The sequence below is a fragment of the Ambystoma mexicanum genome, chromosome 5q (assembly GCF_040938575.1).
Source record: "Ambystoma mexicanum isolate Mex_15411 chromosome 5q, UKY_AmexF1_1, whole genome shotgun sequence".
NCBI lineage: Eukaryota > Metazoa > Chordata > Amphibia > Caudata > Ambystomatidae > Ambystoma > Ambystoma mexicanum.
The window spans coordinates 687067319-687092703 of record NC_090933.1 but is presented as its reverse complement, the minus strand read 5'-3'; the positions used below and the strand labels follow the sequence as shown (position 1 = coordinate 687092703).

General features: G+C 45.1%; 1 protein-coding gene across 4 annotated transcripts in view; it reads right to left on the bottom strand.

Moving 5' to 3' along the window:
- Positions 1–25385, bottom strand: part of CSPP1 (centrosome and spindle pole associated protein 1) — a 1841309-nt gene that overhangs the window by 23036 nt on the left and 1792888 nt on the right. For all 4 annotated transcript variants that reach the window (XM_069621145.1, XM_069621146.1, XM_069621148.1 and 1 more), the window contains one exon: positions 18018–18168. In XM_069621145.1, the coding sequence (XP_069477246.1) occupies positions 18018–18168 (151 nt within the window). The remainder of the gene's footprint in view (positions 1–18017; positions 18169–25385) is intronic.

The following is a 25385-nucleotide window of genomic DNA, read 5'->3' as shown; positions in this document are numbered from 1 at the left end:
CTCTTGGTATCGCCAGGCCCCAGGACCTGGATAGGTATCGCACAGCAGTGCAGCCTGAGGGGGGGTGACTAAGGTGACTAAGTTGCGTATGTGAAAGCCTTGAGCCCAAAACTCCAAACACTTATAGGATCGGCTCCAAGCCCCACATGTTGTGCCGTATATCACACCTCATGCCCTCAACATACTGTAATAGCTTGCAATGGTGGCGAGTTTTCCTGCGCACGGGTGAGTGGAGAGATTGTACAGCTGCTGACCCCACTAGGCCACAAGGGGTGCTGGCACTAACTAGCCTTTGAGCAGCACTGTTTATTTGTGATGGGGTACAGCTACCCCGATGACCCTGGTGTCCCGAAGAGGATCAGTGCAGTCATCTTATATAAGCTCCTTCGCTTTGGAGTTGGTGGTTCTCCTCTTCTTTTCAATCCAGCACCGGCAGTCGAAGGGCTTAGTGTGACAAGGAGAGGGGCTAGGCCCAGCCCGGTGGAGCAGGTCCTCTGCTTCCTATATTGGACAAGGGGGCCGGGTAGCAATAGTGGATTGTAACCATTTGGTACGCACTTATGTGCTCCTGTTATATAGTGATAACTGTGGGCTTTAAAAGATGCTTTACTCTTAGATTAGAGGAAGGTGTGGGTTTATTTAGGAAGTACCTGTCACAGTAGAATTATCTGGCCGTCCTGATAAGTAGATTTGTTGTAGGCAATGGGTCCATGCCCAATATGCTGCAGTGGCAGTGCAGCAGTGTCCGCTTGCAATTGAGAAGGGAGGACGCTACTGCGTCCAAGCTGATGGGGGGTGTATCCCCTGCAAGTCACACGTCGTGGGGGGAGATGGAATACTGCAGCCCCCCAGCTCGCCCCTGCAGCGCGGACTCACTCGCTCATCACACCAGTTCCACAGCTGGAAGGCGATGATTCTGGGAACTGTAACGCTCACCTGATTCCCACGGAGGCGCAGGTCTGGCTTCGAGTGCTGATGCTTCTTCAATGGTGAAGCGCAGGACTCTGAAGATGGACAGGAAGGGCCCTCTACTCTGGCTTCTCCGGCTCGCAGGAATATTCCCCTGTGCGTGAAAAGGGAGTATTACCTACTGACTGAGTTATGCTCAAGCCTCCCACTTTCTTCCAACCCTCCACGATACCCTTCCACGATTCCCCATGAAGTCTCACCTTAGGGTCTGAAAGGACGAGCTCTCCATCCTGCTTCTGACGCAGGGGCGCGTTGAACCCGGTCTCTTCACTGGATTGAGGTTGGATGGGAGTTCAGGTAAGCTTGATTATACTGGTAAGGCGCTGTAAAAGTTCTGTTGCAAGTTCAAAAGTTCAAGCTTTAAATAATAATGTTCATTGTCTTTTTTCAGGTGATGAATGAAGATTCCTTTGGAGACTTCTTGCAACAAAGCGCTGATGTTGAGGTCTTTTCCCCATAGGGGCCGGGGTTCGGAATGCCAGAAATATGGCGCCGACCCGAAGTGAAACGTGCAGTTCCAGTAAAGATCTGGTAAGTCCTAGATGAGCGCTCAGGTGATGTTTTTGCATTCGCTCATCTAATGTCTTTGTCTTTTTTCCCCATAGGGGCCGGGGTCCTGCTTGGAAGCAGCAAGACCCGAAATGAAATGGGAATGACCCAACAGGTAAGTCTTAGAAGGAAACTGGGCTTTTCCTATTCCCTTCCTTCTCTCACCTCTTATTCTTGTCTTTCTCTCTAGGCTCTGGGAAGTGGCTGTGTATCCGGATGATCGCTGCTGAAGATGGAGGAACCCAGGAAAGGTGAGTGAAATGCAGCGCTGCAGCGATCGTAACGAAATGCTTTTAAAAATGATGTCTTCCCTTTCAGGATCGTCGGTGATGTCTCCGTGGTGCAGATTAGCTGGTAGGTCTCCCTTTGCAGGTGACCCAGGATGCTGACTGGCGTGGCTGAAGTCCAGATGCAGGAGCTGACACGGTGAGCGTCCAGCTGCGAGGAGCAGAACAACGCGAAGCGTGAGTTGCTGATCGGGTGTGGTTTAAATAGCTTTGGAAGAAGTTCCAAGTGTGTATCCTTCCTCCGATCAGGTATGTATCCTTCCCCGACCACACCCGGGTGGAAAGTAGTCCCACAGGTAAAGTAGTTCCTATTCAGGCCTCAAGAGGGCCTGGATGTGGCAGCATGTCTGCATCAGGTAAGTGCACATAAAAACACCTGAACACATGTCTAGCTTTATGAGCCTGGCGCCTAAGGCGCCAGGACAGAGGTCCAACATGAGCCTGGCGCTTAAGGCGCCAGGGCTGCGTCCAAAGGGCCCCAGCTTGGGCCCGCTGGCACTCCCCTGGGGGAAATGATGCCTGCCTCTGGGGTTGCTGGGTCGGACCTGGCTCCTTGGAGGTAGGCATCATGACAGTACCCCCCCTCAAGGCCCCTCCCAAGGTTCTTCCCTCTGGGGGTTTGGGCTTGTTCGGAAATCTCCGGTGAAACCTTTGTAATCGAGGTGCGTGGACATGGTTACAAGGCTCCCACGATCTCTCCTGAGGTCCATATCCCTTCCAGTCAACAAGATAGAAGAGTTTCGACTTTACCACCTTGGAGTCTAAAATGTCTTTAACTTCGAATTCTAATTCCCCTTCAATTTGAACTGGATCTGGAGGTTTGGACAATCGGGTTCCTGGTTGTACTGGCTTCAAAAGTGATGCATGAAAAACTGGATGAATACGCATGTTGGACGGTAGATCCAGTTTAAAGGCCACTGGGTTGACTATAGCTTTGATGGGATAAGGTCCTATGAATCTGGGATCGAAGGTTCGCGGGCCCTTGAGGGGTAAATGTTTAGTTGCTAGCCATACCTGGTCTCCTACTTGGTAAGGAGGAGTTTTACTTCGGTGCAAATCAGCGTTTTCTTTATACTTTTTCTTGGCTTGCTGTAAATGAGTTGCAGCTTCTTTGAAGGCTCGGGTTATTGTGGAATGCAGATGATTTACTGCGGGCATTTCCAGGGTCAGAGGTGGATCTAGATCAGAGGTCCGAGGATGGTGACCATACAAAGTATAAAAGGGGGTTTGTCCGGTTCCAGAATGCACTGAATTGTTGTATGCATATTCTGCGATCCAAAGGATGTCTTTCCAATTTAACTCGGATTGGTGTAACATGCACCGAAGATATTGCTCGAGAGTCTGATTGGTTCTCTCGGTTTGTCCGTCGGTCTGGGGGTGGTGGCTGGTGGATAACCGCAAATCTATTTGTGCTAGTTGGCAACACTTCTTCCAAAAATGTGAGATAAATTGACTTCCACGAACCGAGACTAAAATGGAAGGGAAACCATGTATGCGAACTATATTCTCCAGGAATTCCTTGGCCAAGGTGGAAGCTGAAGGCAAACCCTTTAAAGGGATAAAGTGGGCCATTTTGGAGAATAGGTCCACAATTACAAGGATTGTGTTGTAACCAGCACAAGGAGGCAGATCTGTTATAAAGTCCATTAACAGGGTGTGCCATGGTGCCGGTGGAATATCCAAGGGTTGAAGTAGGCCGGCTGGCCTTTTCTTTTGAGCCTTGTTTTGGGTGCAAATTCCACAAGACAGTACAAAAGACTTTATGTCTTTTCTCCAAGAAGGCCACCAGAAGTGGCGTTTGATTTTTTCCTCCGTTTTAGCGATACCAGGGTGTCCTTCCATTAAAGATTCATGATGATGGGCAATAACAAGTTCTTGCAATTCTTTACTTGGCAGAAACAACCGCTCCTGGAAGTAGGGTAAGTCATCCTTAACGGTGTAATGAGGACCCTTTTGACTCCATTCCAGTAAGGTTGAAGAGTCTAGAAGTTGTTTTACTTGCGTTTGGATATCCTCAATAGATTGCAATGAAGTTAAGCCTATGATTCTTTGCTCAGGTATGATGGGCACAGGTTCTAAGCTCGAATTAGGTTCTTCCATGCCAATCCGGGATAAGGCGTCTGCTTTTCCATTCTTGCAGCCAGGGCGATAGGTAATTACAAAATCAAATTCCGCAAAGAATAGAGCCCATCGGAGTTGTCGTGAAGATTGAGCTTTGGCCGTCTTTAAATACTGTAAGTTTCTGTGATCCGTAATTACGGTGATGGTGTGTCTTGCCCCGAGAAGGTAGTGACGCCAAGCCTTGAAAGCAGATTTGATGGCCAGTAACTCTTTATCGGTAATTGCGTAGTTGATTTCAGGAGGAGAACATATTCTGGACCAAAAGGCCACTGGGTGTAGTTGGTTAGTTTTTGGGTCTCTTTGCGACAGGACAGCTCCCATGGCCGAACTGGAAGCATCGGTTTCCACTATGTACGGGAGATCTGGGTGCGGGTGCATCAATACAGGTGCAGAGGTGAATTTGGTTTTCAGGTCCTGGAAGGCTTGTTCGGCCTCAAGAGTCCATTCGAAGCGTTTGTTTTTCTTTAGAAGAGCGGTGATGGGTTGGACTGTTCGGGAAAATTCCGGGATGAATCTTCGATAGAAATTGGCAAAGCCGAGCATGCTCTGAACTCCCTTCACCGAGCTTGGAGATGGCCATTTGAGGATGGCGTCCACCTTTCGCGAGTCCATTCGGACTCCTTGAGGTGTCAGGATGAATCCGAGAAACTCAACTTCTGTGGTATGAAAAACGCATTTTTCAAGTTTTGCAAATAGTCTGTGCTGGCGCAGTTTCTCAAGAACTGCCCTAACATGTTTTCTGTGATCAGATTCTGAAGAAGAGTACACCAGGATGTCGTCAATGTAAACAATGACGCAGACATCGATAAGTTCCCGAAGAACATCATTCATAAAGTACTGAAAGGCGGCAGGTGCATTGCACAAACCGAAGGGCATCACCTGATATTCGAAGAGCCCAAATTTGGTGCGGAATGCAGTCTTCCATTCGTCGCCTTCTTTTATGCGCACCAGGTGATAAGCTCCTCGGAGATCTAACTTGGTGTACACACAAGCGTCTTTCACCTGGTTGATAAGCTCAGGGATCAAGGGCAGAGGATAACGATTCTTAATCGTTATTTGATTTATGGCGCGATAGTCTATACACGTTCTAAGGTCGCCTTCTTTTTTTGGCACGAAGAACAGAGCTGAAGAGACAGGAGACTTGGACGGGCGAATAAAACCATTGGCTAGGTACTGATCTAAATACTGACACAAATGCAGGTTCTCAGGTTCTGTAAGAGCATAAATCCTGCTACAAGGTAGTTGTGCATTGGGTTCCAGATCGATCTGGCAATCATAAGACCGATGGGGAGGTAACGTGTTAGCCTGTTCTTTCTGAAAAACGTCTTGGAATTCTTGGTATTCCGACGGTAGCTGTACAGGGGTGGAAGTTGCTGTGGCTAGACCCATAGCTGGATTTCTTGGATAACAAGTTGGTTCACAATCAGGAAAACTTATCTTTTTTGCTCGCCAGTCAATTCTGGGATTATGTGTTTCTAACCAAGGAATTCCAAGAATTACTTGAAATTGTGGGGCCTTGATCACATCAAACACGATTGCTTCCCGATGTCCATTCTGACCCACCAGTGTCACTTCAAGAGTGGAATGCGTTACAGGCCCTGAGGCTATTTCGGTTCCATCTACTGTAGTAATGACATCTTGGGTTACTTTCGGGCGGAGAGGAAGCTTAATCCTGGAAGCCAATTCACGGTCTATGTAATTTCCAATAGCTCCACTGTCGATGTATGCTTTTATGGCATGCAACTGCTGAGGCTGTTTTGGGTCCACGAGCACCATTGGCATGCCGAAATGCGAGGTCAAAGAGTTAGTTTTCAAGCTCGGCAAGCGGACCCCTACGCTTGCCGGGCTAGGTCGTTTCCCGAATCAGGTGTCACTAATTCGTTATCAGTAGCTCTAACCACCTTCTTAAGTGGTTTAACTGGACAATTTCGAAGAAAGTGACCGGAAGTCCCGCAATACAGACAAAGTTGCATTTGCCGCCTTCTCTCTCGTTCTTTCTGCGTTAATGGTCCTTTAACACCACCGATTTGCATAGGTTCAGATACGTCGGTACTCTTGGAGGTAGCGTGAGTTTTGATCGGTGCTCGGTTTTCATACTTGAACCGATCTGCTTTTCCAGGTGCCAGGACAGAGGTCCAACATTAGCCTGGCGCCTAAGGTGCCAGGACTGCGTCCAAAGGGCCGCAGCATGGGCTCGCTGGCACTCCCCCTGGGGGAAATGATGCCTGCCTCTGGGGTTGCTGGGTCGGACCTGGCTCCTTGGAGGTAGGCATCATGACAGGAACAGTGTTTCCCAAGCGGGACTGGTGCAGGATTGTCGCATCAACCCACCCCCCCCAGGCCACCACGTGTCAGGAGTACTGCTGTGTCTGTGGGCCCCACGCAAAGGCATGGCCCGCCCGGGATCAGCGGGTGGATGGAGAAGGGGCGGGTGGCTCCACCACCTGTACTCGAAGACTGTTCCTTTCCGCCGGACGCCAGCCAGGTGCAGCCCCAACCCCGGGCAGGTGGAGATGGAAGGTCCGACACAGGGAACGGCTCGTCCCCGCAGGGTTCCAGACTTCTGCTGCTGCAAGGTTCCTCGGGAGGTGTCAGGGCACGGGGCGGCTTGCACACTCTGGCCCTGCTGAAAGTATAATCCGAGACCCACACAACTGTCGCGAGAGTCTGTAGGTGCATGCAGTGACCGTAGGCTGGCAGGCAGATGGAGATATTGTATCGGTGTGCAGTTCTAGAGCAGTATCTGGTCTAGCCTCCAGCCGCGCCAAACGGCCAGTTCCGGCACTGTGTAGTTCAATGTAGCCGTGGTCCTGAAGGCCCCAGAGAGTTAGGTGCTGGACACCATCAGGAGAAAGTCTTTTGGCTGGAAATTAAACAGTGGCAGTCTCAAAACATTCCGGTATACGTGGCACTGCTTTTAAACCTCGTACACACAGAAAAAGCAGGATAAAACCAGAGGCTGTGACAGACTCCGATAGACCCTTCTCAGGCAGCGTCCATTTCTATGGCCGCGCAACAGAGCCCCCGTAAGCAGTCAGTTTATTCTGGAAATGTTGGTGGTCTTTTTTGTAGCTAAAGGATGCTTGATGGCAGGAATCAGGAGTTTGGCAGAGGGGTACCAGAGAGTAGAGGCACGAGTAAAGACTCCTTCAGCAATTTTTCTTTACTGCTATCTTGTGAGGGAACAATTCAACTTCTTGGGCCAGGGCATCTGATGGGGAGAAAAGGAGAGGCAAGACTGGAAAAGGGGACAAAGAGAAAAAAAGGGTATACCCAGACAGTACCTAGAAACAATAATTCAAAAGGCACGTTGGTCTATTAGCTCCCTCCAACTCACTGGAAACTGTTGCTCTCTCCATGCAATAGAGATGAGCAGAAAGGAACAACCTCAATACAAGTTGTCTTATTGTGGCAGGAGCCACTGACTGACTGACTTCCTTCCTCTCACACTATTTGCATCATGCTTGTCTTCACTTCATGATGTTACTCATCAGTTCTTAATCAAGGAGGGGGTGGGATTTGTATAATAATGCATGACAATAATGACAGAGTAAGACTGCAGCAACGCCAGGCATGTTATCTCTGAAGGCATTTGTGCAGTGTCAAATCACCACCATAGTGCCCTTAAAGCACCTTGCTTACCTAGAAGTTGGAATATCATGCTCCCACTGGGGTATCCAGACCATAGTCTGCAGACGAACGATGAGAAAGAGGGTGCATGAGTAAAACAGAGATCAGCAATTTAAAAAGGGGAAAGGAATGTTTTATGACTGCTTCGATGTGAGTGTGGTTCCATTAAGGTGGACCATAACAAGATAGCAGAAAGGACATTAAATAAATATGTTACCATGAAACTATGTGGGGAAGGTTCAAATGGATAATTAAGAAGCTGTAATGGTTGGTTGCATGAAGCTCTCAAAAAGGGCACCAGCCAGCCAGATAAATAAATAACTCTGATCCGGCGGAAACAGCCAAGGTCAAAGTCAGCCCCCAATGCCATATTCCAAGTTCACCTAGAGCTTTCTGTAGAGTGCAAGTGGTTATCTGGGTGCATTGCCCCAATAACGAATAATCCCATTGCAATCTGATAATGTTGAACTCCCATAGATGTCCATAAGAGATTCAGTAGAAAGTAATGATTTGCATAAGTATGTTCCTTAGGAGTCCATTACCAGATGCAGACATCTCCCTCTGCCCCTGGTGGGGCTGGTAAAGCACGAAGGTTTAAGCGCCTGACAATTCCATTCTGATAACCTGTGCCATGTACATTTGGTTATATGATGAGACTTATATAGATGTGACTGTAAATTGGGTGTAAAGTTAAGAACACTGGCCCCAAGTACCAGTGTCTAAAACCAGAGTTATACAATTGTGAATTTAGCAGGAATCTGTATTCTATGGCATTTATCAAAATATGTCTATGCTATGAGCTTAGAACATGGACAAAAGATGCAACCCCAGAAAGAACCTACTGGTGGCCTTGGGTAACGAAACGAATCCAGACATACAGCATCTGATAGTCCAGAAAGAGAACTAAATCATGAATGCATACGGCTAAAGTAGGATTCTCTGTAAACATTGGATAATATTCATGTATGCAATAACCTAAGACTTATTGCAGCATGCTGAGGAGCCCAAATCTTAATATCAGAACGTTGAGTAACAGGGAGGGGAAGACCTTCAGATGTAAGATGGCTACGTAAACAAAAATAAAATCTACTACATCATTATACTTCTATTTTGTATAGTTCTTGCTAATATAACAAAGAAAGGTTATCAATGTACAACCAGGTGAATAAAGAGTAATTAAGTATAATATACATTTACTAGTACTAACAGAATTACAAATAATTTAGGTAACATTATACAATACAACAATATTATATCCATTTACTAGTTGTATGGTATTAAAATATAGATCAAATAGAACATGAGTGAGCAGCCCGTTTAGTACAACAAAAAGTATTATAAACACAATACACATTTCCCAATAATAGAAAATGACACGAACTGAATTCCACCAACACTCACGCTGTATCAAAGAACAAAAGCACTGATTAGAGAAGAGAGCAAATGTGCAAAACCCTTGTAATTCCCACGAGAGAAAGGACAATTCCAGAGTTTAATATCAATACTTGTACTCCCCAATGTGGAAAAGCCATGTTTAAGGACTTTTTTGAGGTGGTACAGTTCAGCAATGTCTCTTCCTAAAACGGACAATGAGTTTCAGATTTGAGTTGTTATGTTAGAGAAGGCTAGGTGAGTTGATTATCTCAGATTTCTTGTAGGCATTTGACATTTTACTTTTGATTTGAGAAAGCCTTATATATGAATAGCATTGACTGTGATTTAAAAAAATGTACTCTCTGCATCCCGGTCTCAGTAGTAGTTGCACCAGTGCATTTGGTACTCTTTGCTATCGAGTTAATATGTAGGGGCTTCCAAGCAGGGAGTTAGCATAATATAGTCTGGATATGATAGCTATATGGTCATGTATTTTGTAGGAAGTGTGAGAAACCGGAGGGTATTCTCCCAGGTAGACCTGAGATCTCCCTTATTAGAATCTAACAACTCCTCTACATCTGATAAACCCATCAGAAACCACAACTCCCAAAATCCCTGCTGTCCTATCTTCTACCTGGATAATCCCAATCATTCTTCTTCCTGTCCCTCTGATGATCATTTCCTGCATCTCCAACCTGCTCAGATAAAACACTACCATTCCCACAAACCCCCTTATTTATTTCGTGATAATCCTGATCATTCCTGTTTGCTTCACAAACCCTACCAATTCCACCCCTCTGAATTTACCAACCCCCCCAGGATGAAGAGTACTATTTCCTATGATAAAAAAACCCTTTTGACACAAACCCTTTCTTACCAAGTGGAAGATAGTAGACTAATTCTAGAGCAGTTTACCTGGCATGTCCCAACCCAAGGGCCAGGCAGTCGGGCAATTGACCAGAACCACACACACACACACCGGACGGCCCTTTCAGTTCCCCACAAGGATACAAGTTGGAGCACGAGAGCACAAGACGAGCAAGGCAGACCGCACAACGTGAGGGCTAACTCAGCAGGGCAGTTCAAAAGGAGGCGAAAGACGGCAAATATCTAGAGGGTGACAAGGAGAGACGTGGCCTTGCCCTTTCCGATCCAGGCCCGTGAAACCTCAGCAATCAGAAACATAAGACCGTGAACAAAGGCCAGCGTGTGTTGCAGCAGATGTCTACGGTATGCGAGATCCTCCTCCCCTGATAACCAAGCCGGGGAGATACGCTTGTCTCGCTGGTACCAACCTTGACTCGAAGGAGAAGAAAGCCAAGCGGTTCATCACAGCAGGTGAGTCGAGGAGAGAGTTGATAAGAAACCGAACTGTGTTGAACGAAAAGTAGCAAGAGCTGATTTGAACTTTGAAAGGAACTATTGGGAAAAGAGGGGGAAAACCCGTAAAAGAGGCGACCGGCACTATGTGAGTGCTCACGCAGGAAACTCTGGGATATTACTCGATAAGTGACTACCATAACCAGAAGGCCTTGGGAAGAGGCAAAGAGAGGTCAAAGTGGTCATACAGTTGTAAAATCCTCTACCATCAAAAATGTTTGACCGACCGATGATTGTGAAAGAGGGAAATGAATCCCGAATGGGGAAAACTAATACATGAACTCTTTGTTAAAAGTTGCCAAGAGTGAGCCGGCGGAGGAATGTTAACGAGAAGGGGCGTGGTCTAAAGTCCCATAGTGAACTGTCTCTAGAAGTCAGCGAGAGCGGACTCGGCAGAGGGAGACCGACAATCAGAGGAGAGGCCTGAAGAACTGTTTAAAAAGACTTTAAGACCCGAAGAAAGTAAGAAGCATTGGAAGACCAGGGGAAGTGAATGGTCCCCCTTGTGAAGTGGGTGTCACTTCTTTGGTTATGCGATGGTCCCTGTGGAGAAGGTGGAAAGGGATTCAAAACGTTAGCCACGCTACCACCAAGATGGCGACAAGAGAGACGTGGATATAAGTGTGAGAGTCCTATGGAGCAGCACGTCACTACTTCTTCATCTACCGATGCTTTGTGAGTGTTTGATTCCGTTTCATGTTTCCAGCGACTCCCAAAATAACTCCTACTAATCTCTTCCTATTGCTCAGCAGGTCTGCCTGCTCTTCCCTGTTCGGGTTCGCTAGCCGAAACCGAACTGAAACATCCCTCCCTACTGTCAAACAGGTATGTGCAAACAGTAACTTCCCCCTCTGCCACTTTCTGATCTACTGCTTACTTCTAACCTTTTCCTCTTACCTGCAGAGCGGAATCCTTCATCCGCACCCCCCAGTCTTCTACAGGCTTGTAGTGGACCCAGGTGCATTACCAATCTTCCGCTTTCCCGCTCTTCCTACTAATCTCCTCCCAAATACCTCTAACACCTGTTCCTTCACAGCACAAGACGCATACAACCCGGGCACCGCAGACAGCCAGCAAGCCGACGGTCACAAACTCCAAGCTGGTACTTCGCAAGCCTTTGCAAGATCATTTTTCACATTCTTTGACAACCTTCTTACCTGTGCCCTTTCCTACTCCTACAGGCAGCATCAGTCCATGTTTAAAGGGGCAGAGAGGGAATCCATCCAGAGTCATCAACATCCTCAGTGCAGAAGGAAGATATCCGCTGCCAGGGTTTTCTTCCCCAGAGGGTTTTTCCCTCGGAATTCCATTCCCCTGACTCCTGCTTTCTGGGCAGGGGCATAAAGTTGGGCAGGGGCATAGAGTTGGGCAGGGGGATTTCTCTCTACCCTCTTGCAGCATCTGGAACTGTTGTTACCCTTATATGTCCATGATAGTGGATCAGAGCACGGTCGAGGGAGATCCAAGGCTGAAAACTCCTCACCCAAAGTCCATTGAGAGAGGAACTTGTTTTTTTGTTGTTGACTACATTAGGCTCTCGAAGGCAAGAGACTTTTTATTGAAAAGAGACTTAGCCATCGAAGAACCTGATAGCTAGAACAGAACTGTTAGCTTGTGCAGAGAAAGCGCAAGGGTGTGCTGTGCTCAAAAGGTCTCACCTCGTCCCATGCTGAAAATGTGGGTAAGGAGACCCCTGGCAATCACATCCTGACTTATTATTTGTGAACACTTCTTTCTTTATTGAACCCTTATTCTACAATCTTTTTGTAATTAGTTGTAAGAATTAGCAATAGGTTTTTCTTGGTATAGGCTCTTTTATTTTGACATGACGCCACAAGTAATGCCTTATTTTTGATTTGATGGTCGACAATTGCTCCCTTCTTAGATTTAGGTTTAGATTAGGCCCTTTTCCACCCTGCATTTACAGTTTAATAAACACCCTTGAACTGTGATCACTTGTCTGTCTTTACTGTTGCCACCATGAGTTCCTTACAGAAGTTAAGGAATACAAAATCTTTCAGAGCAGTTTGAGGTATTATAAATATTTGTCTGGACACAGAAGTGATCTGTGGTTCCAGGAATACTTTTGATTCAAAATGATACCTAGGTTTGTAACTTGTGACGAGGGAAAGAGGCGTTATAAGTGAGGTGTTCAGTTCAAATGAAAGGTCACGCAGAAGGATCAGTTACCAGTAATAATTGAATTCTTTTCTGGTTTAAGCAGACGATTAGCTGTCATACTGTGGTATATTTTTAGAATACATTCTATAATGTTAGCGTTTGATATTCTAAATATTAGTTGCATGCTGTCCGCATAATTGTCGCAGGATAGGTTGATAGGAGGAAAGGGAAGATAGGTAGAGGTTAGTCTGAAGAGAGTTACTTAAGGATTGTGATGGATTGATGCTGGTTGAGAAAGAAGGATGCACTCTCGTTGCCTGTTCATGCCAATGTGTCACCACTACCCACTTAATTTTAATGACATGAGACAATGGGAGGGATAAGTAAAAATAAATCTGTCATCCCGATCAGGTGGGTTTTATACAGGGTAGGCAGGGGGCTAACACAATGCGGAAGACCCTACATCTGATGAGGGAGGCAGCGACAAGGGGTGGAAACCCGGTTCTGGTCTCTATCGACGCAGAGAAGGCATTCGACCGGGTCGACTGGGGATTCCTCCAGGGGGTACTCAAGAAACTGGGGCTGGGAACTGGGATCATACGAGCGATCAAAGCCTTATATGTGTCACCAACCGCCAGAGTCACAGTCAATGGGCGTCTGTCACGAGTCTTCCACCTCCAAAGAGGTACGAGGCAGGGTTGCCCTCTTTCCCCACTACTCTTCGCCATGACAATGGAAGTATTAGCAGAGTATGTCAGGGGCTCCCCAGAGGTTCAGGGTATTGAGGTGGGGGAACGTACCTTTAAACTGGGTCTTTACGCAGATGATATCTTGCTCCACCTCCGGGAGCCGACAAGGTCAGTCCCGGCAGCCCTGCAGGAAATTGAACGGTATGGTCGATTTTCAGGCTTTAAGGTGAATATTAGCAAGTCCATGATTTTCCCGTTTGTCTCTGATACGGATAGAAATGTTACTCAGCTTATCCCGCTACGCCTGCAGATCTGTACAGAAGGGATAAAATACCTGGGGATTAACATAGTACGCCCCGGGGAGGATCTGAACCAGGCCAAATACCCCCCACTATTTGATAAACTGTTCAGAGAAATGGAGAGTTGGGGGAAGGGACAGATCTCCTGGATGGGAAGGATACATGCTATAAAAATGAACCTGCTCCTCAGGGTGCTGTATGCCTTCCAGATGCTCCCCTTGGAAGCCCCAGACACATACCTCAGAGAAGCCAAGAGGCGCATAATGAAGTTTATATGGCAGGGCAGGAGACACAGAATTGGGTATGAGACCCTCACCCTCCCCAAAGATAGAGGGGGGGTCGCCTTGCCGGACCTGACAGTCTACCATAGGGCAGCCCTGCTCAGGGCCTTGGCCCCACATCGTAGAGAGGACCCCAATAAATAATGGGTATACATCGAAAATCACTACCTGCACCCAGTCGCTGTAGGCGAATGGCTATGGGTCCCCTTAAAAAAGCTCCCCAAAAGAATCAGGAATCACCCGATACTGAGTACAATGTGGAAAGCGCTAGCGGGGAAGGGAAATAGAGAGAAAGTCACAACATGACCCTCGCCCCTGAGCCACATCTGGTCCACTCCAGTGCTAGAGGAGATCCCAGGCCACGAACACCATCAGTCATGGTTTGACGCAGGCCTCTGCAGGGTCGGCCAACTAGTGAGGGAAGACACCTTCATAAACATCCAGGAGCTCGAGGCGGCTCTGGGAATTGGCAGGCTCTCCCCACTTCTATACCTTCGCCTTAAGGGAATTCTCATGAAACCAAAGCTAAAGCCCTGCATACGAAGGAAGCTCACCCCAGTCGAGAAAATCCTAGACTCCCACACGGAAATGAAAGGCCTTATCTCTCTCCTGTACGGGGCTCTCTTAATCCCCCGTGAGGGATCGATTAAAAGTCTTAGAGGGAAATGGGAAAGGGACATGGTCCGGGACATTGGGGATGGGCTCTGGTGGAAATTATGTAGCAGGGCATTCAAGAGATCTATTTCCTGCAAGTACAAGACACATGCCATCAAACTTCTTCATAGGTGGCAATATGACCCGATCACCCTCTCCAGGATGTTCCGAGACATTGTCTCATTGTGTTGGCACGGTTGCGGTGAGAGGGCCAACTATTGGCACATGTGGTGGTCCTGCGAGAAGGTCCAAGTTTATTGGTCGGAGGTGCTCAGTTGGCTTAAGGATGCGGGAGAAGGGGTCTATCCATTGGAGCCACTCACACTATTATTTGGGCTACAGCAAAAGGATGAGCACTGGGAGAAGCTCCCGGACTTGACACACTCCTTACTCCTAGCAGCTAGGGCTGCACGGGCCAGGACATGGAAGAGAGCAGCGCTCCCCTCGAGGAGAGAATGGGCGACAGTGGCCAAGGATATTTATTTTATGGATAAACTAACAGCAGCACTTCATGGCTCAAGCTCGCAACTCGAGGCCGCCTGGTTACAATTCATGGAGGTGTTCGCCAGCACAAACAGATCCAGAAAGGTGATACGGCCACTCCACCCGGCCCGAAACCAGTTTCAGGATTGAACGTATTTTATGCTTCTAAGGAAAGCTGACTCATTGCGTCTGTTTATTTGCCCGGTCGGCGCCGCCCGAAGAAGTTATCCACAGAAACGTGGAGCCTGTGCCCCGAGACGGGGGATTTGGAGGGGAGGGGGTGGGGGTTTGGGTGAATACAGTGGAGAGTTACGGTCTTTGTTTGAAGTGGATAGGGGCATGTGCCCTAATGTAATCTCTTTTCAGAGCTCTTTGTTGTTCAGAAAACCAATAAAAATATATTATAAAAAAAAAAAATCTGTTACAAGAAGTTGGGAGAGAGAGGACAGTGGACACATTAGAATGCTACAGTGTCAGTGGTATGGCTCTACTGTGGAGGCCAGATGGACACCAATCAAAGCAATTTAACCAACACATGAACTGAAGAGCAATAAGATATCTTTAGCCATGTTTGGTAATCCTTACAATAAGTAATGTTTGCTAAACATATAAGGTTAACATGCCCATAGTTGATATTCCAGGAGCTGTTCCCTTTGAAATAAGTTTAACCTTAAAGTGATATTAAGCATTTTAACAGGGCCCAGGCAGACATTGTGGCCAAGAAACATGAGTTGCTGGTATTAGGATACCTTAAACTGGTGTATAGGTGTGGGAACCTATCCATAACTGTTACATATGAGGAGGTAAGCAGACTGTGAACAAAATGTGATTGAGAATTCACATATGTTTTTGGAATGCTTCTGGGCTGAATGAAGAAGTTTCAGGACCTTTTCCATGGTTGTTGCTGTGATTTAACCTTTGCCTACGATTAAATAAAGCATCATTCTATCTGCCAAACTTTAATTATAATATTTTAATACAAAATGTTATCCCATCCCCCTTGTTTCTCCAACTTTGCACTTATGATGGACCCTCTGTTTATCTGATAAAATAATCAGGCAGATGAACCCCAACCACAACGCATTGGAAACGTCTTCAAATTACATGTATGTAAAACAGTAAAAGCGTTATTCAGACCAACAACCGAGATAGCCAAAAAACTGGGAATACAATTCTAGATTTGTAAAAGTAACAAAAGATGGTTTGCTATTCATGGCACACTTAGTCTTTTAAGCATTCAATAAATACAGAATGACCACTGAAGGCTTGATACAGCATCACTTCTTCAAGCTTAAGCCAATACTGATTTTGTTCACATCGTCCCGTAGCGTCCCAATTTATGGTTCTCATAATCACCACTCCCTCCTGAATTTCATATGTGATATCTGTGTATTTCAATCTTTCTTATTTTAACTTTCAGTCAGACATTGGCTTTTAATTACATGCTCCAACTCTCTCTGTTACAGAATTTTAAATCTGTGCTAGGTCTTCACTCCTATAACACCATTCAAGATCTGGTCCAAATTACACATCTGGAAAACAGCGGTTCTCCGTTCAGAGCTCAGATTATTTAGGACATGTAATAATTGAACCATATTTCAGTCATACTTTTTGAGTTACAATGTCCTCCCTGGCCCGCTCATCTTCTTTAGAATTAGCTGTATAACGCTCAAAACCTTTGTCGTGAGCCGTGCTGCTCAGAACGCCTCTTTGTTGAGTCTTGAGGCACCTGCAGCAAAGCCATTTGGAGGATTACAATTCCCAGACACAAGCATGCCAAACTCCTCCCTCACGTTTTCTCAGCTGCTGCGCACCATCTGTGGAATAATAATCCACCAGATATCCTTTTTTTTCGGCTGGCCTTTTGCAAGCTGGTAAGAACCCATTTATTGAATAAGGCATTACAGTTGCTTTATCATTGAAACCATGACGCTCATTTTACTTAATTTGGGTGCTCATATGGTGCAACGTATCGTAGGTCACATGGTGCCTGTCCAGATGAGTGAATAGATTAGGGGAATCCTTTCAGAATAGCCATATTTTTAATGTTCTCTCAATTCTTTTCTTTTTCCGGTCTCTCTCTACTGGTATTATACCAAACAATTGTGTTCTGTGTTTTATTGTAACAATTGTCATGCTGTGTACTGTAGAGCACCTCTAGCTCAGAGTTTTGCGTGCTATAAAATATCAATTATTTTTAAAAAGTCAAAGTTCTTGGATATTCCTTTGAAGAACTATTCCCAGACTACACGCAATCTTCCTTACGTTCTCTCCTCTTACAGGGAGAATGTTTCTGACACAAAACATTAAAGCCAATCAATAGCAAGAAGCTTGTTGTAGGAATCATTTTAACTAATAGCTGTGCTTTGGTAATACCAAACACAGGTAGAGTGCTGGGAGAACAGACATGTTGAGCTAAAGTTTAGTAAGGCTTGCTAATTGGAATTACAATATCTGATATAGCAGCACCTTTAGTTTATAATTGGGGAAATGTAAATTAAGAAACTTGGATAAAAAAAACAAGAGTGTCCCTTTTTGCAGAAATATAGCTCTTACAAAGCAGTATCCATAATGTTCTGTTGGTCTTTGCATGGCACCCGCTTTCTCACCTAGTTTACATAAACACTATAAAAAAGAATGCCATCTACATAGAACATCACAACTCTACCATTATGCTGTCCTTTAAGGGAAGTTCATCCTTTAACTAAGGCACAAGCAGAGGCTGCTACCATGCCCACATTTACCGCCTTGTTTCTGCTAAAATGGGTTGAAGCAAAAGCTCAGAATAAAGTCTAAATGCAGATCTACTTCAAACATGGTTTTCCAAGTTAAATGTCACCGTCCACATATTCACCAAACACATTTCACTGTTTTAAGAGACTATCTTATAACATTTTCGGAGAGCAAATTAAGATTGACTGGTGGTGAATACCAAACAACTTCTGCTCCTTGTCATTGTTTGGAATAATAGCTATGGTGCGCATTGCCCTCCGTTTATGCTACGAAAACTAGGACTACTTCTGCTAGCAAAATCTCCATCTTCAGAATTACAGATGTGTATTTTTACAATGCACTGGAATGTGTGTTGGCAAAAATATTTAAATGCGCTATGGCGATGTGTTTAAATCTAAATGTAAAAGACACAACTGTACAGTGAAAGTAATGCACAACATCACCTACCTATGCTTGGTGAACGCTTATCAAGGTTGTTTAATCTCCTCAGTCTCTCTTCATTTCGAACTCGCAGATGATTGACATTTAGGCTGGAGATTGATTGCAGAGAAAAGTTGTCTGGTTGATCTGTTGGTTGGATTCGTGCATTATCATTGTCCTGAGGGTTTGAAAATGACAGTTCAGTATATGAAGGTAGTGAAAGTTAAAGTTACTTACCGTAATGGTTAATGGGATCCCTACCTAAATGTAAATGCTTCCCATGTTCCAAGGGATCTCTGATGGATAAATGAGAAGACTAATATTTGACGTAGCACAGAGTAACACAATTTAAGAACCCAGGTGTATACGCAGCCACTTCTGTGCCAGACTCCACCTCTGAATATAAGCAGTGGTCAAAGCAGGCGGGTGCGGTTGGGAGCGGTACACCTCTTTTTTTTTTTTACTTTTTTTTTTAAGTGCTACTATTCCTATACTTTTATTTCAAAAAGAAACCGTTCCGGAATGGTTACGTTTTAAAATAAAAGTGTAGGAAGAATTTGAGACACTGCACTGAACATTACCTTAAACAGCAGGTGTGTTTGTTTAGACGTTTGGATTGCACGTGAGAGGGCATGGCGATGGGGTTTGTGGGGAGCGGGGGCAGCCAGCAGGGAACATAGTCCCACTACTTTTTTCGTGCACTTTGACCACAGAATATAAGCCCAGCAGATCTGCTTAGGTCAGTTCCATTTTTATTTCTGCAAATCAAACTGAGAGCAGGATGCCTTGTGGACCATCTGAAGCGTATCGAGGATTAGTAATATCAGAGTTACCATGGCCCTTCTTCCTTTAGACTGGAAGATTATAAAGCATGTTAACTGAATAGATGTGCAGACAACTATTAAAGTGAAAGGGCTTTTGCAAAGAGGTTGCAGAGCATGGCTGGAATAAATTATGCATCTTTCTACAGTTCATATCCAATGCATAGTGGTTGCAGAAAGTGTGTGGTGTTGCCAAATTGGCGGCCTTGCACATAATCACCAATGAAACATAACACTTGAAAATCGCCAATGCTGCCTCAGCCATTACTGTACTACCATGGAGAATGTCCTGGGAAGGAGGATCTTGACAAGGTAGCACGCCAGAATGTAGGAGTCCACCAATTCTCTACATAAGTGACAACGTCTAGGAGGATCTGAAAGGCTTCAAACAATGCATATACAACTGAGGTCTCCTATAACACAAGATCATTTGAAAAGGAAAAGTTCTAGTTCCAAGAGGAGCATCTCTTTTTGAAACACTGAAGAGGGAAAACATTTAACTTCACCTCAGAGCAGACATTCGCACAATGAGCAATATGTTTTTCCCCAGGTCACCAATTAATGCAATTGGGGGTCATGAGCTAAAATGGGTTATGAGCAAACACTGATAAAATAATATTCAATTAGTAAATACACAGAGTCTTTGAACAGAGGACTAGCTGGGAAGGTGCCTTCAAAATGGCTTAATTGTGGCATGTAGCACAGAAAAGCACTCAAGCAAAATTCCGAACAGCTTCTATAGTAGTGGGCTCTGCATGACCTGGGGGATGTTCAGATGAGAAACTAATTCCAAAACATTTAACAGAAATCGGTGTATTTCTTCTATTCATATGCAATAAATGAGCCTGGGCCATTTTCTCATGAATTGGCACCTAGTGCATTGCCTTTCTAGCTACCTTACGAATCCCAATGCGCTCCAGAGATGGAAATGGTCAAAGGCTGTGGCCTCATAAATCGGGTTGCTAAGCTCAGTGAAGAAAAGGACAAAGAATTAGAGCTCTCGGATGAGAAACCCGATTCTTCTCTCTGCAAATCCCAAGTAAGAATCCTTTCCTCACAAGTGGAAGGTGGAAAGATAACTAAAAGCTGTTGACATAACTTGGGTACCACCAGGATCACTAGGTGTCCTTGTCTTTTTCCACCGGCTGTGTATCAATGTGGGGCTCCGAAGTACTGGATGGCACGCATACAAGAACAGTCTCTCCCAGCTTATCTAGAAAGAGATTTTCCACAGAAAGTGTATTTTGCTATCCATGATGTAAAAACATTGCAATTAGCCTTTCCTAGAAATACCTGTATCTATTGAAGGGCATGTCAGTAATAACATGACCAGAGAGACTAACTGTGAATGCAGTTCCCACTAACAGATGGGGAACTTATGCCAGCCTGGTGAGCTGTCCACTTGCAAGTTATAAAGACAAAGTAAGTAGATAGTAGAAATCCAAATTCCCTTGTTAGCAACTAAATTAACAGCTTCACTGCCAGCATGAAAATTATAGCCAAATTTAAAAGCCTCCCTGCTTGTTGATGTGGTGGAAGAAACACGTCCAACAGAGATCACTTTACCCTTAGCATGCTAATGTGACAAGTCTGTTCCAAAGAACTAGAGGCTGTGGATTGGAGAGACTATAAAGAAGCAGCTATAAATTAGGCTTACACTACAAAAGAAGCTTCAGAGGTCGCTTTCATAGGACTTCCATTCTGGTTTCTGCTTTACTGCATGAGTAAATATACCTGAACAGTCACTAGTGGGCTTCGACCCCAATCATAAAACACATTTGGAGATCTGTTCTGTGGGCAAAACCGCAGCAATAATGCTGAGCTGAGGACACATTGTACCTGTGCTGAACAGAGACCAACATATCTCGATGGAGGAGGATACAAGATGCTTATCCTGCCAGGCACTGATGAACCAACATGGAACTAAGCAAGGTTTGGACGGAAAAAGATGTTACCATCATCAGCTGTCACACTACATTTATTAACATCTTGGATTACTGCAGTATAGAAGAATGGTTTCTGTTGTAATTTCCTCCTTGTGCACCACTCCTGCTTGTGTTAAGTGCCCTCTAACTAACTTGGATGCAATGGAAGGGAGGCAGAAACCAAGGCTTTATTATGGATTGCAGTCTAGCAGATCCTGATTTAAGAAATTGAGTCTTCCATCCATTATTTTCTGAGACTTCTACTTTTGTGACCAAGTTTACACCAACTGAAGTTGGGGAGAGAAGAATAATGGGGGAACAAATGGCTTACCCTAAAAGAGCCAGTCTGAAGCTTTAGAGGGATTTACAATGCTGTAGATGTTTTACATGCAGCAACTCTCGGTACAATTACTCCTTAATGGTTTATTTAACAAGCAGGTGTCTGTGGTTCCAAGAGACTGCTCGGCACATGGAGCAAGAAGGTGTGGCTGCTGTATAAATCAGAGGCTTGGCTATCACTTGCACGAAAGTGTACTATGGGAAAGCCACACTACATGCTACCTTAGGCCCAATGAGGAACACCCTGGCAGTCATAGGTTGGGAAGTTAAGGTTTCTATAATTAAAAAATTATCAAATCGGGCATATGTCAAGTGCTTCATGTCAGATTCCTTCTTCAAAGGACTTCAATAATGGTGGTTATTATTACCCAATTTAATGATACTCCATTTCTCATTTAGCTAAATGTTTTTCCCATTTTGTAATTAAAACAAAGAATAAAATGGTAGAGTAAGATTCTGATACAAATAAACATACATAAACCAACACAGCCACATATTTAATCAGCTCTATCATTGAGCATATTCAGCACTATGGCACAGAAAAAATGCAACCATATTGGCACGAACAGATCATCATATTTTTAGATCAGAAGCACCTTATCACCTCACAGTTTATATGCCCCTCAAACGTGGTTAACTTATCATTCAATTCAAAGAAACAGTTGAGCTAATGGCATTCTTGTCAGCGAGGCTTCAATATAGATTCCCTGGGCATAAGCAGACTGAATTATTGGCCCTTAAAAGAAACACTGGGGCATCTTGTCTGTTCCTTATACCAACCAATAAGGAGAACAGACTTCTAAATCATCTTCTAAATCCAACAACCCTAACATGGTCAATTATCATTAGTGCCTCTGGTAACTCGGGAGGTGAAGCCTTCACCAACAAAGAGTCCAGGACCACTCAAATAAACTGATGCTTCGGAGGTGGCGTCGTCTGGGACTTCTTGAAGTTGAGGGAGTAGCCCAGTTTGTGGAGGGAGTAGCAGGTGCTGTTGAGATGTTCCATAACCTGCTTGGAAGAACGAGCTCCGATCAGTCAGTCGCCTAGGTAGGAAAAGGTGTCAATACCTCCCCTCTTTCGATTCACTGCCACCACTTGCATCAACTTTTTTAAGACCCTCGGGTGGAGGTCAGCCCAAAAGGCAGAACTCAAAATTGATGGTGAGTACTGCCAATGTCGAACCTCAGGTACTTTTTGTGCTTTGGATGTATAGGCACATGAAAGTAAGCATCCTGGAGATCGAGTGACACCATCCAGTCCTGGGGCTGAAGGGCCTGGAGGATCTACTAAAGTGTGACCAACTTGAAATTTCAGCCTTCCTTAGGAACTTGTTCAAGCACCTCAAGTCCAGGATTGGTAGCAGTCTTCAGTCTTTTTTGGGGACCAGGAAATAGGTGGGGTACCAACCCTGGTTCGTTCTGCTCCAGGTATCTTTTCCATAGCACCTTTCTCAAACAGTCTGTTCAGAAATGGGAGACAGTACCCTTGGGGCACTGTCTGCAGAGCCCATGCATCTGCAGTAATGGATTACCATTCTTGCAGATACTGAGTCAGTCTGCCTCCCACAGGGGTCTTGAGAGTAAAATGCTCAGAGGTTTTGGGGCTGTGGCAGAGGGCAAGGGTGATTGCTGCCTGGGCGATCTTTCCTCCACAACCTCTTGGGGCAAGTGTAGATCTTCTTTGCCCTGGTTTTTGTACCGTCAGATCTTTCACTTTGACTGAAGGAAGAGTAGTACTCCAGTTTAGTGAAGGTGGGTGCTCTTGTGGCTGATGGATGGCTGCCCCCAAATATTTTACTACAGCCTTTGAAGCATGTAGTGTTTCCAGGCTGTCGTCCGCCTTGTGGCCAAATAAATTGGACCCATCAAAGGGCATACCTAGGAGCCTTGACTGAACATTGGGCGCGAACCCAAATTTACATAGGCATGTAAATCGTCTCATCACTGCATTAGGCATCATGCATCTGACAATACAGTCTGAAGCATCTATTCCTGATTGTAGTGGTTGACAGGGAGCCTCCATTAATCAGGTTAGTAAAGCCCTCTTTCATTTCCCCTTCCAGAATATTTTCCGCAGCTTTTGCAATCAAATTGTATGGCTATATTTCATCCAGAGCACAAGATGCGTTGATGGCATTCAATGCCATACATCCTGCCAAAAAGACCCTATTAGCAAGGGCTTAAGCATGTGTCATTCTCCTATAATCATCTCCACTTCACGACACTGTGTCTGCAAGGAGAAGGACTGACAGGAAAAACTGCGCCATAACGTGCGGCTTTGGAATTTTCACTCTCACTGGAGCACCAGCATCACACCCAACTCCGCCCACTTGTTGACGTGAGGTGTATAATAGCGGGCACGCGCACCCACACGCGTGCCCCGCAAGTTCCAACAAGTGCTGTTTTGCTGTGGACCCTGCTTCCCCTGTTCATGATAAGCATGTGTCATTCTCCTATATTCATCTCTACCTCGCGACGCTGTGTCTGCAAGGAGTCGGCAAGGAGAAGGACTGACAGAAAAAACTGCGCCGTAACATGCAGCTTTCGAATTTTCACTCTCACTGGTATTGGAACTCGTTAACGTTGTCTAACGTTGTACAGCACTGTTTGTTCTGAGCCTCCAGATTGGACCAGTGGCTAACTGGGCTTGTCTCCCTTATTCTTTACTAGGAGCACCAGCGTCACACCTAATTCCGCCCATTTGTTGACTTGAGGTGTATAATAACAGCGGGGCGCACACACCGGAAGTGCCAGCAAGTGCTGTTTTGATGTTTGGCTGCGCGGCGGGTGCGTGGTGCCTGCTTCTGAGTAAGAATCGTGTACTGTCAAGGTAAAACGTTATTCAGAAATCAGATTGCTATTAAGTAAGAGTGCGAATCGAGCTGAAGGCTTGCTTTGACTGTACTAATACCATCTTGGAATCTTGAAAGCGCTAGGTGTAGTATTCAGACTGGGCATAATCCAACTTTTTCTTAACAATATTGTTGGTAAATGGTGTAAAGGAAGTTCATTCTATAGGCAACTTTAATTGATGATTTTTCCTTTTTTTGATATTGAAATTACCAACACAATCATTTGAGGACTGTGATCTTGCTCTCTGGTAAGTGAAATAGGAGTTCAAGCTCCATTATGGTGAATGGGCTGAGAAGTGGGAGAAAACTGACTGTGCTCATACACCAGGAATAATTGTCGCAGACTTGTCGAACGAAATGTCCTTAAATGATCATGATGATTATGGTAATTTAACAGCTTCACAGGGCGAGATTGGGAATTCTGAATGTAAGGAATCCAGCCCAGCCCTGGTACTTGAGTGCATGAATTCAAATTGTGAGGGGGAGGCGGTTATGGGCATCCTGAGTGATGAGGTACAAAAGGATGTGGTGTCCCTTTATTTAGAACCCTCCCTGATTAAGTACAATGTTAAGGGAGTAAATGATATTGCACTAGTAGATTCTTCATTTAAGACTAAAGTTGAGGGGGAAGAGTGGCTACAAGCTAAGGTGGATCCAATGGGAACGATAAATCACATAGGTGGAGGCTTAAATGATTGTTCAATGCTAGGACCTACAATAGAGGCCGAAGTAGGGAAGCGAATGAGGTTCTCACTTGGACCTTCCACCCCGGTGTCCAAAAGATGTATGGGAAGAGAGGATGTTCATATGTTTAGCCTTCCAGTACATCATAATCTGGGCTCATATTCTTTCTCATGTAGTACAGCTGAGGTTGGGATGTGTAAAGGGGAATGGCAAAGGGAAAAAGAAAATGAAAAAAGGCATTATGCACAAAAAGCCAGTTCCCCAGCCCAGAAACATCCTCTTGGTGACCTTGAAGAACAAATTAGTTTGTTTGATCAAAAAGCAGGGATTATCCCTAAGGTAAGAAGATGTGAGCATCCAGTTCAAGAAGAACTTGATCTTCGTGCTCGAGATGTGCCTGGATTCGGGGTTGACTTTCCAGTACTCTCTGGAATTCTAGATTTACTGGATAAAGGCCGCGAGTGGACACGTTGTGAGATAGAGATTCTAAGGGCAACTATGACAGTGCTCTTATGCAAGATGAACAAAGTGGAGGGGTTATTATTTACTTGTGAAGCAGTGTCAGCAATTGTAGGTGACCAAAAAAAAGGGTGTCAAAATGTCTGATAACATGACACAAACTCCTGGGGACCCAAGAATGGTAGATGTGGAAATGAAAACTTTTGCTGAAATGGCAGCCATAAATGGTGTCAACAAAGACTGTCCATCTATCAAATGCAAGGAATTAGGATGTTCCGCTGCTACTGCCATTCAGCAAATCAAAAATGATATT